This window comes from Sciurus carolinensis, chromosome 3 (genome assembly GCF_902686445.1).
Source record: "Sciurus carolinensis chromosome 3, mSciCar1.2, whole genome shotgun sequence".
Taxonomy (NCBI): domain Eukaryota; kingdom Metazoa; phylum Chordata; class Mammalia; order Rodentia; family Sciuridae; genus Sciurus; species Sciurus carolinensis.
In genome coordinates, this window is record NC_062215.1 from 120177248 (window position 1) to 120193386 (window position 16139).

General features: G+C 42.7%; 1 protein-coding gene across 1 annotated transcript in view; it reads right to left on the reverse strand.

Annotated features, from left to right (window-relative positions):
- LOC124979480 (putative uncharacterized protein MSANTD5) overlaps positions 1-16139 on the reverse strand; it is a 40345-nt gene that overhangs the window by 21627 nt on the left and 2579 nt on the right. Inside the window, exons 2-4 of the mRNA XM_047543866.1 lie at positions 12859-13386; positions 10429-10496; positions 9086-9095 (exon numbers count right to left, since the gene is read on the reverse strand). Coding sequence (XP_047399822.1) covers positions 9086-9095; positions 10429-10496; positions 12859-13386 — 606 coding nt within the window. The remainder of the gene's footprint in view (positions 1-9085; positions 9096-10428; positions 10497-12858; positions 13387-16139) is intronic.

A 16139-nucleotide genomic window follows, 5' to 3' on the forward strand; every position in this document is an offset into this window, starting at 1 on the left:
CTTTCTCCAGCCTGTCATGTATCTATAATGCCCTGATATTCAGTAAGGTCCATAACGAGGCTTAAATTATGATTTGTTTGCTGATTTGACTAGCTATGTTCAGGGCTTGGAGACATTTGGGCTTCCTAAGTAGAAGGATAAGGGTATATTATCAAATCCAACCCAAGTCACCATTTCCTTGTTCCTCAAACCCTGCTTACTGTAAATAATTTAGTTGGGATATGCTCATATCCAAAAGGGTTGCTCCATTTTTTATCTAATTTTTATGCTACTTTGGAAGCCAAGTTGTATCTTGTCCTGGCAATATTTCTGACTTCCAACAGGTTGTATGCTTGTGTGCATTCATTCATGTAGCCACTTAATTCAGCAAAAGTTACTGAGTGCTGCTGTGCTAGGCACTATAGATATACAGGAGCAGGAGCAGGAGCAGGAATCTGCCAGGGGAAACACTTTAGACTGAAGGTACATCATGTGCAAAGTCCCTGAAGCAAAAAGAATAGGGTTTGGGAGCTACACCTTCTGTGCACTGTGGCTTTGGGTGAGCATGGGAAATATCTGAGGTGATATTGGGTGGACAGGTGGGCAAGACCATCCATATACCATGCAAAGGAGTTGCATGTTATACAGATAGTGTGGATCTACTGAAGAATTTTGAGCAAGGAAATAACAAAGTCATATTTGTGTTATAAAGAAATTTCAGCTAACCAGTGCAAGATGAACTGGGGGAGGGAGAAGAGGTGGTGAGAAGGAAAAATAAGGAGGCTACTGGAGTAGTATGGGTACGAGAGGAGGAGTGACAGTGGGGATGTGAAAGGGGGGCAGGGCGATGACAGAGGGATTTAGGAAGTAGAATTGAGAGGACTGGGCCTTGATTGATGTATTTTTTCTCTGTCATTGTCATAACAAATTGTCATAAACTTAGTGGTTTAAAATAATACAAATCTATTATCTTAGATTTCTCTAGGTTAGAAATATGACATGGCCTCACTGGGTAAAATCAAGGGCCAACTGGGCTGTGCTCCTTTCTTAGGGCTTAACAGAGAATTTGTTCAATGCTCATTCAGGTCATTAGCAGAATGCAGTTCCACAAGTTTGTAGAACTAAGGTCCCTGTTTTCTTGCTTGGTATAGCTGAGGCCCAGCCTCATCTTCCAGGTGCTGCCTGCATTCCTTAGCTCATGGACCACCCCTGTCTTCAAAGGCAGCAATAGAGGGTCCTGTTTCCTTCATTCTTTGAATCTTTCCTGCCTCTTGTAATTTCTTTCTGATCCCCTCTTCCATTTGAAAAGACTTAGGTGATTAAATCAGACCCATCCAGATCCCAGGAATAACCTCTCCATCTCTAGGTCTTCCACCTTGATCAGTCAACAAAGTTCCTGCTGCCATATGCAGTAGCACACTAACAGATACTGTAGGTTAGAAGGGGTGTTTCTTCAGGGCAGCTATTATCCCTTCTCTAATCGGTTGTGGGGTAAAGAGAATGTAGAATCCAGGTTTCTGACTTTGAGAACCAGGTTGAAATCAGTTTTAAGGAAGGATTTGACTCTTGGCCTTTTCTTGGCCATCGAGGAGTGTACGCTTGATTTGGTTTCTCACTGTGCTGGGGATGTGACTCAGAGGTTGTGTGCCCCTGAGTTCAAGCCCTGGTACCCCCAACACCCCCCCCCCCAAAAAAAAAAAACAATCAGTTATAACTCCAAGAGGAAACATTGGAGGAGAATCAAGCTGTGTCTATAAGGAATTACACATTTAGGATGTTATCGAGGTTTCGGTCATCTTGTCAAGCTGAAAATGTCACCATTATCGGGACAGTTGAGAATATTTACCTAGAAATGTGATTTTTTTCAGTTATGAAGGTGCTGTAGTACTTGTTTTGGTTGGTTCTATATTAAATATGTGAAACTTCCAAAAAAAATTAAAAGTGGATCTGGAGATACAGCTCAGTGGTAGGGTTCCTGCCCTGGGTTTGATCCCCAGCACCTAAAAAGGAAAGAGTTGAGATTGTTTGTGAATATGTTGACTTTAAGATGTCCCCAGGAACCAGCTAGGAGGTAGTTAGATGCGCCAGTCAAAAGTTAGACAAGAAATCAAGGCAGGAGATGCTGGTCAGGCAGCTGTTAACGTACAGCAAGCCCTTGGTGAATGTGTAGAATGGGAAGAGAACAGGACTACCAGCAGGACCCTGGGGTCCATAATACTGGGTGCACCCATGGGAGAAGCACTCACCAAAGAAACTGAAGAAGCACTGGCCTGATTTCCCCATGCAGGGTCTCTGTCCCTTGGGGCACATTTCTTGCCTCCCCTCTACCGGCCTATTTTCTGCCCACACCTTGCCCACGCCTCATTTCTGTTATGTGCTGTGGCCTCTCTGCCTCTTTGGGGATGTTTCAATTTCCATTTCTAAACTGCCTTATTCTCTCAGTATTTTTCAGTTGAAGTTTCAAAAGAGAAAAGAAAGAAAAAGAAAAAAACCTTCTGAGGAGAATGGAGTGGACCCAACTTATCATACGGAGTCACAATGTGGCACGGGTCACTAGATTAAGTTAGGATGGCTGTCCTGAGGCCAGGTGCCCATCATGGTCCAATTAGCTATTTTTCTATTTCAGGAACTGGAATGAATCCAGTCTGACAGCTCAGGCTTTGGGGGCAGGAAGGTTGACTTTACCTGCATTGTATTTGCTGGATACAGGATTACATCAAAATAGAAAGATTGTAGGTTCACCCCTCACTCTTAGCCTCATGTGGCCCTAATGCTGTCTGTGGCAGGGAACCATCATTATAGGCATTGAGGATCTAAACTGTAGGACTAAAGTCCAGGTAGGCAAAACCCAAACTGCATATAGTCATCTTCCTTCAGAGTCACTGGCAATCTCTGTGGTCTTGTATTTTCTCAACATTATCCAAACGAGAGCTGCTCATTGTGCTGTGTGGGCCTTCCAGTCACTCATCCATCTGCAGGCCACCCTCATGCATAAGAAGTCCCTGGGTCACAGTCACTGGCTCTGAATTTTGCGTCTCACCTTCTCTTAAAGAGAGACCCTCTGGGTAGGGCTACATTTGCAGGGTTGGCAGAACTGAAGAGGTGACAGTGTTACTATATTGTGACCTTTCTGGATTCCAAGAGAGAACTAGAAATTTTATTGCCAGACCCAAGAAAGTACTATCAAGTCTTCAAAATTCCTATTAGTTTTTTTTTTAAATATTTTTAATTATAGATGGACATGATACTTTATTTTGTTTATTTAGTTTTTTTATGTGTTGCTGGGATCCAACCCAGTGCCTCACACGTGCTAGGCCAGCACTGTACCACTGAGCCACCACCACTGCCCTCCTACTGGTTTTTGTTATACGCAGATAAGAATCTGTCACAAGATCTGGATTTATGAGCCACAGTGTGATGGGCTCCAGGAAGGCAGGGAATCCTGGAGAGCAAATGAGCTTCTCTAACCAAATTCTGATGATGCTCAGCTTCAGCGAATTCGTTTCCTTGCCACGAGGGTGACTGGACTGAGTGGTGACATGATACCACTGTCCTGAGGCCCAAACCTCAGCAGTGGCCCTTGTCCACGTTCCTTGCTGGGGAACAGACTAAAACCATAAAGTTAAGGTGTTCCTGTGCCACAGCAGACCCTTGCCATCCGCTGCTCACTGGACCCTTGCCAGGGTGTTCTTCAACTGTGGTGGAGAGACACCCCTCCTTGCTTGACTGGAGAAAGCAAAACAGCCAAAATGGTGCCCCAGACACCAGGAGGCTCCCGAGTAAAAAGGAAGATAGGCACATTCTTCACCTAATTATTGGGGGTCCCAGAGGGCGACTGGCATTGAGCCCACTAGTGTTATTGCAGTCAAGTCTGTCCAGTCTGTCGGAAAAGGACTCCGTGGTCACGTGAGCTACCGGGGGTAAGTGAAGCTCTGAGCCAGTGGGCTGCTTCTGCAGCTCTCACCTGCAGAACCCACCTCCGTGAGGATGGAAGCAGCAGAAAACTAGAGATGATCAAGCAAAGTGCAAGTCTAACCTCAAAAGTACTCATCTTCTTTGCTTGGCATGGTGGAGCATGCCTACGATTCCAGTGGCTTGGGAGGCGAGGCAGGAGCACTGCCAATTCAAAGTCAGCCTCAGCAAGAGAGAGACGCTAAGCAATCAGTGAGACCCTGTCTCTAAATAAAACACAAAATACAAAAATACAAAATAAAATACAAAAAAAAATACTCAAAAAACTACTCACATTCTTTGAAACTGCTAGACTTTTTAAAAATACCTCTGTGACTTGATGCATGCTGCATTCTAAACCTGGAATGGCTTCCTTTGCCTTCCCTAACTTGAAAGATCCAACATAATTTTCCTGGGTCAGCTAAGTTCATCTTCTTTATAAAGTCTTCTGGAACTCCCCAAATTGGGTAAGCAGCCCTTAATTATGCTTCTACATATCTTTGCACTTGTGCTTCTGATACGTCACTTATCAGATTGTATTCTACTCTTAGGGTAGGATATTACCCTGAAACAATATGTGACTCAAGATTAGGCTCAGCTGCATATAACACTGGCTTAAAGACGGTGAAAACTTTTTTCTCTCTCCTTTTAAGGAAGACTAGGGAGAAGCAATCTAGAGTCCATGAGGAAGCTTTGTAATGACATCACGATTTCAGTTTCCTCCTTATCCTCTCTGCCAAACTCAGCTCAGAGCTTTTATTTTCAAGTTTGTTTCATGTCTACAATGACTGCTCTAGCTCCAGCCATCACCTCCATGCTCCAGAATGCGAGAAAAGGAAGAAAAAGAATAAAATCTCTCTCTCTCTTTTTTTAAAGGAAAGTTTCTGAAAATACTGCACAATAATTTTACTTCTTTGTTAGTCAGAACTCAGTCAGGTAGCCACATTTAGTGGCAAGCGACTCAAGAAATTATAATCTTTATTATGTCAGCAATGTGTCAAAATAAAAACTGTGCCAAAAGAAATGCAGAGATGCTAGGCATGGAGGAACATGCCTAAATCTCAGCTACTAGGGAACCTGCCCCAGAAGGATCACAAGTTTGAGGCCAGCCTCAACAACTTAGCAAGACTGTCTCACAATTAAAAAAGACCTCAGATATAACTCAGTGGTAAAGTGCTCCTGGGATAAATCACACACACACACACACACACAAACACACACACACACACACACAATATGAGAAGAGACTAGATACTGAGAGGCAAATTGGAATCACAGTTTTTATTTTTATTCTGGTAATTCCTGGTGTTAAACCATTTCTCTGCTTGTTGGAGCTGAGCACTCTGTGGCTTTGGGAAGCAGTTAGAACCCAGGTGATAACACAGATTACATATAACGGTTTAAAATTCGCAGTTATAGTTTAGATGTGCAGAAATTTTACTTTCTTTATTTACTTAACTTGACTCACCCACAAGCTCCTATTTCCATTAATGACTAGAAAAAAATACTATCAATTAAAAGTAACATAGCCCCTTCTGTTTTAAAATTAAATCTCTTTGGGGTAAAATTTCTGCTACATTCAGGGCTCTTCCCTTTTTTCTGCTTTCTCACTAGGAGGTGGTCTGGTTACCTGAGGGTTTTTCTGCAGTTCTCTCATTCTCTGGGACTCCAACAATTGGGAATAGAACATGTCAGTCTCCCTCTCTTCCCAGGAGCCTCTTGGAATCTGGAATGTTCTTTGGACTGATCTGCTTTCTCCAGGGCCTCCTGCAGAAGTTGGAACAAGGAAATGGTTAAAAATGTGATGGATGCATTTATGAATACACTTTGGATGCATCATAATTAATCCAAATGGTACCATAATGATCTGGAAATCCTATACAATTAAAAGTCTATTTCTCTAAAGCCCCTAGCACTATGTTTATAGCTTTTTCATGGCCCTGGTAACCCTCTGCATTCTAATGGCTTGGGCGTCTGCCTCACCCCTCATTAGAGTGACCGCTGCTGCAGAATGTCCCTGAGCTGTGTGACTCTCACAGGTGCCGAGAAAGCAGGGGACATGGTTAGGCCTTCAGTAAATGAAAAGGAGTGACCACAGGAGCAGGCGCCAGCACTTGATAAGTTACCACTAATGAATGACTCCCACCCGAGAAAAACCAGATTTTATTACAGCGATTTAGAAGGACGTCAATAAAGACAAGTTGACATCTTGCCTTTTGCTGAACTTTAATTTTTTAAAAATTGCTTTTGTTTTTTAGAAATCCTCCTCCTACCTTACTGCATCCAGAAAAATGGTGTGAGGAATTCAACCACTTTATTTCACAGTGAGTATTTCTTCCTCTGAAAATTGCTTATCTAGCAAGGCCTTAGACAACGATCGGAGAAATCCAAGTTGCGGGATTTACTTCGTGCTGGAAGTGGCTATGCCTAAGAGCACATTATTATGTAGGATTTGTTCCAGTGAGTGACAGAAGATGCCTCTGCAGGATCTGAAAAATAAGGAGTTCCATTTGACTCGGTTATAATCAGTCCCTTGAACATATGGGTCACATTTATCTGAGAACTTGCTCTGTCATGGGCCAAATATTATCAACATGTCATGTTCAATGAGAGAAGAGACTCAGCATCTAACAATCTGATGTTCACCCTGGGACCAGGACCAGAGAGAAGACAGAGGTTAATGGTCTCTAGCAGGTGTTGCTGCTTGCGTGTTGGACTTGGCTCTAGGATCTGTGGCACAGAGACAGCTCTAGTTTCTGAGATGATCAGGGGACAAAATAGAACTTGGGCCTGGGATACCACATTGAGACCCCCTAGTCCATACTCAGGTCATAGAGAGCAGGATGAGAACCGAGTTGATGGTGTGATATCCTGGTGGGTGCTATGCCACCAGGCAAGACTTACTGGTTCTAAGACACAGAACCAACAGTACACCAGCAGGGTGGCTCAGTGCTGGGATTGTGGGCCTGGCCTTGGAAGGGGACCACATTGGTTCCAAATCTGCAGAAGACACTAAGTCTGCTGGAGAGGTCACAAGTTCTCAAGATGGGATCTGCTGAATTGTGGGCTAGGAATCTGGATCAGATACTGTAAGCCATGCCCAAGTGCGGGAGCTGGGAAGAGGTACCTCAGCACCTAGTGTATCAAGCAAGTTTCTCAGAGGTTGTGGGAGGAGAAATGAAGTGACCAAATAACTGATAAACACTAAGTAGAGAAGGTCAACTCATGTTCTTCTCATTTTTGCCAATGGACAGACTTAGTGTCTGTCAAGATTCTGGGCAACAAATCAAACTGGATGTCTTAATCATCTTCCTTAATCACAGTGTAGCTCTATAATCCCTTATCCACAATCCCCAAATCCAAAGAGCTCTGAAAAATCAAAGTTATTTCACAGTTGAGTCATTTAGCAGCAAAACCTGACCTTATATGAACCAATTTGGTGGCAACACATGACCTGAACTGATGTGAGGCTATTTATAGTCATTATTTGTCTTACTTAGTGTGAATATTCATGTATTTTGCTGCAGATATATTAGTATTTGATTACAGAGTGCTGCCCCAGATCCTTCTGGGGGTGTTATATAATATACAGTAAATGTACCAGTTTACCTATCTAAAATTTGATGAAATTTATTTGGCCCCAAGGGGTTTGAATAAGAGCTGTAGACCTGTATTTCATTTCCATTTCAAATGCAATATAGATCAGGGTCCCTGAAATTGTATGCTTGTCTGGACTTGTGCCACACTCCTCAGGAGAGGCGAGTGGAAAAGAACTCTACCAAGAGAGGCTTGTTGGAATGCGACTGTGAAGGTGAAGGTCAGGGGCGGAGGACATGCCCTTGCCCTCTAACCCCACTCTGACATTTTTGCTCTGTCTACAGAATATACCAGGATCAGCTACAGTCAGGGTGGGAATGTCAGGACAGGGTGGGAGGGACATCAGATACCTGCAGGTGGGATGATGCTCACAGGGAGCAGAGGAAGGGCCCCTTCCTGAGGGTTGGGAATCTCACGAGGAAGAGGGAACTGTATCCTCTTGGCTTGGGGCCTCATTTCAGACCACCCCAGAGAAAGAAATCTGGGAGCTAAGGTTCCAGTGATTTTGTTGGCAAGGACAGATCCAAACACTTTTCCTTTTCATTCTGTTGCTGCACACAGATACCCTTGATTGACCTTCCTAAGGTACTGGCCTAGAAAAATCCATTACACATTCACTGATGCACCTTCCCATTCCAAGTTTTCCTGATGCCTCTAAAATGTGATTTGACTCTCAGAAGTCTGGCTTCAATTTACTTTTTCAAGAGTAAGTTTGTGTACTTAAACCAACTATGCTATTGCTTGGATGGATTTGACAATTCAGATACATCATTGATGGCAGGGTTGGGGCTTTTAGAGCTATAGGCAATATAGAAGTTCCTCCCCACCCTGCTATTTCCTATGGCAAAACAATAATACCTCTCTCTCCCTCCCCTTCTCCACCTCCCTCTCCCTGTTCCTCCCTCTTTCCCTGTGGTATGGGGATTGAACTCAGGGGCACTCTAACACTAAGGTACAACTGCAGCCCTTTTTATTTTTGAGACCATTGCTCAGGCTGGCCTCGCTAAATGGTGAGCCTCCTGCCTCAGCCTCCTGAGTCACTGGGATAATAGGCATGTACGTCCACACCTGGCTCAATCTTCTCTTTCTCGAATAAGTTGTCTTTATTGTTTTTTATTAGTGAATATATTTTTTTATTTTAAATTTTTTTTTTTTTTTTTTTTGTGGTGCTGGGGACTGAACCCAGGGCCCTATCTCCCCAGCCCTATTAGTGAATATATTATAGATGTTCACAGAGTCTTCCTTGACCTCAGCCCCACAATTCTATTTTTCCTATAACATCTTAGATTTTTCAACCATGAATTCTCCTTCTACAATATTTTTAGGAATATCCCTCAAGATTGGGGATCTTTCATATCTTTATGTCAAAAACCTGCCCACCATTTCCAAATAATCTCCTCCAGTTTTGTAAATGAGGTTGCCTACCCTAGCTGAATCACTCGGACCCAAAGACATTTCATTGTATTAATTCAAATCCCTAATTAAATATAAACAATGGCACTTCCTGGGTTTGAAATGTCTATTTAAAGAGAGAGCTTTGGTTTGCTTTTCTACTTACCTTGCTCATACTGGAAAAGAAGGGTGGAGGATTAGAGCCTTCACATTATAAGCTTTTCATTTTTGGAGAGACGGGGCAGGGAAGATGATTATCTGGCAATTTTAGGAAAATTATCTCTAACCTGAATTATTCACCTAATTACTTCAGTTCCCTCTGTAGACCAAGCCACAGAGCATTGTATGCAGGTACACAGAACTGATTCTCTCTAAAGAACAAACAGGACTAGAAATTTCTTAACAGTTTTAAAACCTTTGATACCTTGTCCCCATGTAAACTGCAGACCCTGCAGGTCTGTTTGGTCATTTAGGACTTTCTCAGTTTATGCTGGTTATTTCTCACCAAAGGACCTGGGTGACATCTCATGGGCTGCAGGGTTCTGAATGGGTCGGGCTGGCTGCAGTCTAGTGATTACGGCAGCGTGGACAGGGCGTGAGCGCAGGCGCGCAGACATCAGAAGGGCCGCCAAAGCAAGGTAGCACCAACGCTGGATGTGGCTGAGTGTTTTTCAGATTTGCTTCTTACCTCCTTATTTGGAAACAGGAGATATATTTTTAAAGTCTAAAATCCCATTAGCAAACCTGTCTTGGGGTTTAAAAGAAAAAAAAAGACCAAAAAAAAAAAAAAAAAAAAAAAAAAAAACGGTTACCCTGTTTGGTTCTGAACCTTTGGTTGTTGGTGATAATTGACTCATTTATATGTGTTAGTTATGCATTTGTCAAAGCATGACTCCTGACAGCTTAGTTATGATAAATTAAACACGATGCTCACATAAATTCTGCACTGCTTTCATCCCTATGCTAGGACCCTGCCTGATGTTTTTGTCACCTCTATAAATGTGCAGTTGGCTTTGTAGCAATTTCATTATCAGCCCTTTCCCCTATGGCTAAAGCTATTTGCATAACAAGTTTATCTGGTTCAAGTACCAGCCAGACTTCTGCTTTGTCAGGAGGCTCCATTCAGAAGTAGCCTTTTGATAAGATAACAATAATTTTCATTTTGTAAACTCCATCTTGGTCCCAATGCTCCGCCCGCCCCACCCCTTTCTTACCTTCAAACTAAGTTTGGGCCTTTGGACTAAACGACAAAAATACTTTCCTCATCATTGGTCGAAAGGTATTGTGAGCCGTATTCTGATTTTGCCTCTAAAACTTTTGGGATTTTATTAGGAATTTGATTTAGGACTTCATCATCAATGGTTTTTGAGCAGATTAGGGAGACAATAAAGATGGATTTCCCTTGGTCAAGGGCAAATCCTCCAAGAGCATCACTCCAGCTCAGCTTTGGATTTAACGATGACACTATATGATCATCCACACATAAACTGCTTTCTTGGGGTGACTCACTTGAGCAGTGTAGGGGAGAAAAAATGGTATCTTTTCCTCACTCATTGCAAGGTTCATGACTGACGCCCCTATAACAAAAGACAGATTAACAAGAGAAAAGCATAACAAATTTATTTATTGTAAGTTAGGTGACAAGGGAACCTTCAGAAATGAAGGCCCAAAGACTTAGGGGAAAAAAATCTATATTTTCGAGGTTGTGTTTGAGTAAGATTGGAGAATAGTGCAGAGGTATGACTGACAAAAAGGGTAATAAACCAGGGGGGAACTTGGCACGACCTGCCTGTTCATATTTCTTTGGGCCTCACAGTGAAGGTTCCTCCAGGCAGAGGGCAGGACACCTGTCACATGAGGTTCCATAGAGAGCAGGTGGGGGGTCAGGGTGACCTTCCAGCTTCTGCAGTTTTCTTGATTTCCTTCATCTTGAAGTACTCAGTGTGCAGAGGTGCCCTGTGTGGGGATAGTGTTCCCTATGCTTCATCAGTGGCCAGTGCACAGGTCCCTCTTTCCGAGAGGGAGCTATCTGATCTCTGCTGTCAATCGTGAGACTGGGACACTCGCATTCTCTGTAGACCTGGGGGTTGATGAAACCCACCATTTGGGGCGTCTGTTTCCTTGGCATGGATTATATTTCCCTCAAGGCAACACTCCTCAGCTCTGTGCCTCTCCATTCTGTGTTTCAAGGTTGCTTAATTCCATGTGGCTTTATAATGTCAGCAAACAACAGGCTTGCACTGATAAAAATCCTAACCCAGTAATTTATTAAGTCCCACAAAAATTCTTGGCTTTTTACGTCTTTCTGGATTCTCAGGAGGCCATGCAAAGGGTTAATCCCTCCCGGAGTAGAAGGATACAATAACCTTTATTTACATTACTTCACAAATTGGTAGCTTTAATTAAAATGAGCAGTGGTATCTCCAGTGACACACTCTCCATTTTAGATTTATTTAGCCAATGATTAGCTATTATGGCTTCTTGAATTAATTAGCATCTCTTGAGCTACAGGGAATTCGTGAATTAATAAAAACTCACAGAGAAGCTCAAAATTTAAAACAAAATTCTAAAAACCCCCAAATTCTCCTCTACCCTATTAACAAATATCAATCAATACGCTTATAAATGTAATTTATCTCCTTTTTCATTTTTAAAAATTGGAATTTTTTTTTCTCTTCATGAGAACAAATAAAGCAATGAGTTTCAAGTTTATACTTCCCAGAAGAGCCTCTAACTTAGATGAACTAATAGATCATCAAGCACACTGAGTGTTGGGCCTGATTTGATCTCACATATACAGTCAGCGAATATGATCTGGTTTTCTCAGAGTGCAAACCAAGAGGTAACTCAGTATGACCTGAAGCTTGAAATGGTGCAGCGTCCACATATTTCTAGAACATTCTGTCTTCCAAGGAACTGTACCTGTGCCAGAGAAATGAGAGTTTTGGCCTCACCCAAAATACCTAAAAGAGTAAACTGAGAGCTGCAGACACCAGGCAGCACATTGTTTGTTTCCTGGTAGGTGCTGGGTGGGCTTTTGCAAGAACCAGATCTGCAGCCTGTGTCACAGATTTCGCATTAGTGCTCATGGCCTGTCATGGTAGCTAACTTCTGTGGCTGTGCTGTGGGCTCTGAAGTGACATCGTGTACCATTTTCCCCGTACTGACTTTTCTTTCTTCTTTTTTAAAAATTGCACTTGATTTTCATAACGTGCATCAAAAAGAGTCAGTCATGGATATAAACAGAAGAGACAGTGACCTCTGCACTGTGTGTTTGCACACACAGGCCTGGTGGCACATGTGGGGCTCTCACTAGAGTGCCACCTGGGTCACCATCAGGGAGAGGCCTCTGTGCATGGATGGAGCTATAGTGTGTGCATCCAGCTGTGCCTCTTTCTGGCTACGCACCCCTGGGAGGGCTACTCAACCTCCTGATCCTCAGTCCACATTTGTGAAATTGGGGCTGAGAGGAGAGTTGCAGTAAGAATTAAATGATATCAGAACCTGGAAAATAACAATAACATCAGTAACTTCCTCATGCCTGGTGCTATTCTCTCCAGTCACTGGGTTCTTAAAATCCCACGACATCATTTAATATCATCCCCATGTAATGGTAGCTATGTCCCAAGCCCAGATCAAGGCTATATGTGATGGAAAACCTCAACTGTCAGTGGCATGAAATGGACTGAGTTTTACTTTTTCCCTTACATAAAGTAAGGAATACATAAAGGAATACATAAAGGAATTAGGCCACATGTGGTGTGGCAGTCCCTTAGAGCAGCCACTGGGCTCCTGCCCTCATGCTATTCCACTCCTAAGGGCACCTCATGAGCCATAGTGGCTGTTGGAGTGGCAACATTTACATTCTTTTTTTTTTTTTTTTTCATTTAATTTCACATTTTATTCTCATTCAATTGAATAGAAAAAGGAAAAAATCACCAGTTACAGAGGCGTACTGGTCTGTTGCTGGGTGGAGTTTCCCTGGGAAAATGGCAGGAAGCATGTATGGAATTGTCCATGCAGGATCCATGTTCCAGGACTCCCATCCAGGTACCTGAGGATCCTCCACGAAGATCACAGATGGAGGGACCCAGAGCGGCTCCTCAAGGAAAATGGAGATACTGCAGTCCTTGGGTTGGTTCTCAGGAGGCAGGAGGTCAGCAGCAGCATATTCACAGAGAGGACCTGAGAGGTCAGTGTCCTTCTGTCTATGTCCCAGGATCCTGTGTACAGCCTCTCCATAAGGACAAGGCAGTGGTTCACTTCTTGGTCTCTCATTGGCCTCACGGATAGTCCAGTACAGATCCTCCAAACTTATCAGCTTGTGGGAACATTTTTTCCAACTCTTCTTTATGCCTCTCTGATTAAGACGCTGGGGAATTGCTCTTGATATTACAAGATTATTCTTCACTTCGTAGTGTACTTCATGTTCAAGAAATTCCCATTCTTGCAGGAAACTCCAGAACCCTTACATTTTTAATTGGGTGGAAGGAATAAGTCTCCTTACCCTAAGACCCTCTGACAGTTTCACATAATACAATATTGGCTGCAACTCTATCACATACAGACTTCATCTTAATCCCAAGTGCTATTATTATACATTTATTAGACCCATTTTACGGATGAGAAAACTGAAACTCAGAAAAGTTATGTAACTTGTTTCATGTCAAATATCTAAGAAGTACCAGGAGTGGTGGCACATGCCTATAAACCCAGCTACTCATGAGGCTGAGGTAGGGGGATAGCAAGTTTGAAGCCAGTGTCAGCAACTTAATGAGACCCTGTCTGAAAATAAAACATCAAAGGGGCTTGGGATGTAGCTCAGTGGTAGAGCACCCCTGAGTTTAATCCCCAGAACCATTAAAAAAAAAAAAAAAAACCCAAATGACAGTGCTAGAATATACTCTGCCTTCAGGTCCTGTGCTCTGAATCTCTCCAACATATATTTTCTAAGGAGCCTGAGATCACTGGAGTCGGGTCTCCCTCTTCCTTCTGTGGCTGCTGTCTCCTTCCACAGTTGCCAGCACTGTGGTTCTGCCCCCCAGGGTCCTGGCATCCATTTCCTTTCCCACTGCTGTGAAGAGACAGCATTCTGTATCAAGTCACTTGATGGGGGAGCTGCGAGAACCAAGTGAGATACAGAGTTAAGAGCCCAGCAGATGCTCATGGTGAGCATTTTATTATGAAAGGGACATTATCAAATGGTGATAATGAATAACATCTGATGGTGGTGCTCTCCAAAGAGACATGAGTCTGGAAGGACAGCCTGTAGGGCTCAAGGGGTCATGAAGAGGGTCCTGAGGAGGGTCAGTCATGACCCCCACCAAGGATGATCTGTGGCCTGGGAGAGACTGGCAGTAAGGACAAGGTGGAGTGACTGTGTGGACATCTCTCCTGGGCTTCTCCTGAGTGCTGCGATGTTCGCCTGTTTCCATAGGACTCCGCGCTCCTCCACTCCCTGACTGCTTGAGTTTCCCAGGCTGCTTCCGCAGGCTGTGGCACAGAAGGAAATCTGGCTCTGGATCAGTTAGAATTTCAATTAAAAATGGAAAATGCTCACATCACCACATCACCAGTATCCCATTCTTTCAGTCCGCTGATAATTTCTGGCAGGGATAAAAATATCAGTTATAGCCCGTGGGCTCTAATGAAGGAAGGGCTCTGTGTGTGTGTGTGTGTGTGTGTGTGTGTGTGTGTGTGTGTGTAATGGATTCAAAATTTACAGCATCTATTTTAAATATGGTAAGTTGTCATAGAATCTCTTGGTCTTCCTTTTACTTTTGGGTATGTGTGTGGTTTCTGTTAATTTCTTAGTTTTTTAATTCAGGATTTCATGAGGTCATTAAGTACATGATATTTAGCTATTATGTCAGGTTAATGCATGAGGAAAATCATAACTGATTTTTTATATGAGGGCTATTGAACTTTTTTTTTTTTTTGAAAAAAGAATCTTATGAAAAGGAGATATTAGAGTGAGTAATGGGAAGTCTTGCCTTTAAGAGAGTCCAGCAATTTGAACCCTTCGGCTAAAACAATGTTTCACACACAGTAAAAGCACAGAAAGTCTGGCTTTGATCACCCATGTTATGGTTTGAACTGTGCCCCCTTAAAATTCATATGTTGAAGACTAATTCAGTATCTCAGAATGTGACCTTATTTGGAAACAGGACCCTTGAAGATATAATTAGTTAAGATGAGGTCATACTGCTGTAAGGTGGATCCCAATCCTATATGACTAGTGTCCTTATAAAAAGAGGGGATTTGGATGCAGACCTATAGAGAGAACATCATGCGGTGACTAGTGTAACAATGTCTCAGTCCAAGGGACCACCAGAAACTAGGAGAGGCCTTAGTGGATCCTTCCCTGATGCTTTCAGAGGGAGCATGTCCTGCTAACACCTTGATCTTGAACTTCCAGCCTCCAAACACTCAGTTTGCGATAGTTATTATAGCAACCCAGGATGTCAATACATGCATGACTGGCTGGTTACAGCACCTTAAGTCATTTGATATTCCAAATCTCTGCTTCCTAAGCTGGTGGTGATAATAACACCCACCTACCAGTGAGGCTCATAATACCTTTGAATACGGTAGAACATCAGGAGAATATTAGGTATTAGTATTGTAATTAGTATTGTATCTAAGGTCATACTGTACCTCCCTCCCTTCCTTTCTTTGTTTGTTTAAATATGTATAAAGTACTAAAGGTTTATGCTAAATTCTCCCTTCAAAACATATTGCACAATACTAAAGGTGGGAAATTTCTGTAATGCCCAGTGATTTACTGGCTTTATAGATGCTTCAGGAACAAAATATATATGCTCAGCACTGAGATTTGTTGGTTACATGTACCTCTCCAAGAGAAACAAATTATTATCATAAGAGATGGTAGATGGGTATCATCTTGCAACCCAACTCTGACTGACAGACTCCCCAGAATACTGTGTGGAGGATTCTGAGTCTCCATCTAAGGTAAAGCCCATGAGTTCCAGTGCTACCTGCCATGGGCATAGACTAGTTTCACTCAGTGATATCTGCTGTGGACTTACTGAAGCTCATACTTTTGTGGACAGAAGTTCACATTTCTTTTTAATATTGACCAAGTTCTCTGCAATGCGAAAATTCATGACGAAACTCAGCCAAAGAAAGCCAATTAGCTGATATTCATCTAAATCAGTATATCCTAAAAAATACCTGAGACCTAAAATAAAAGTAGTTGA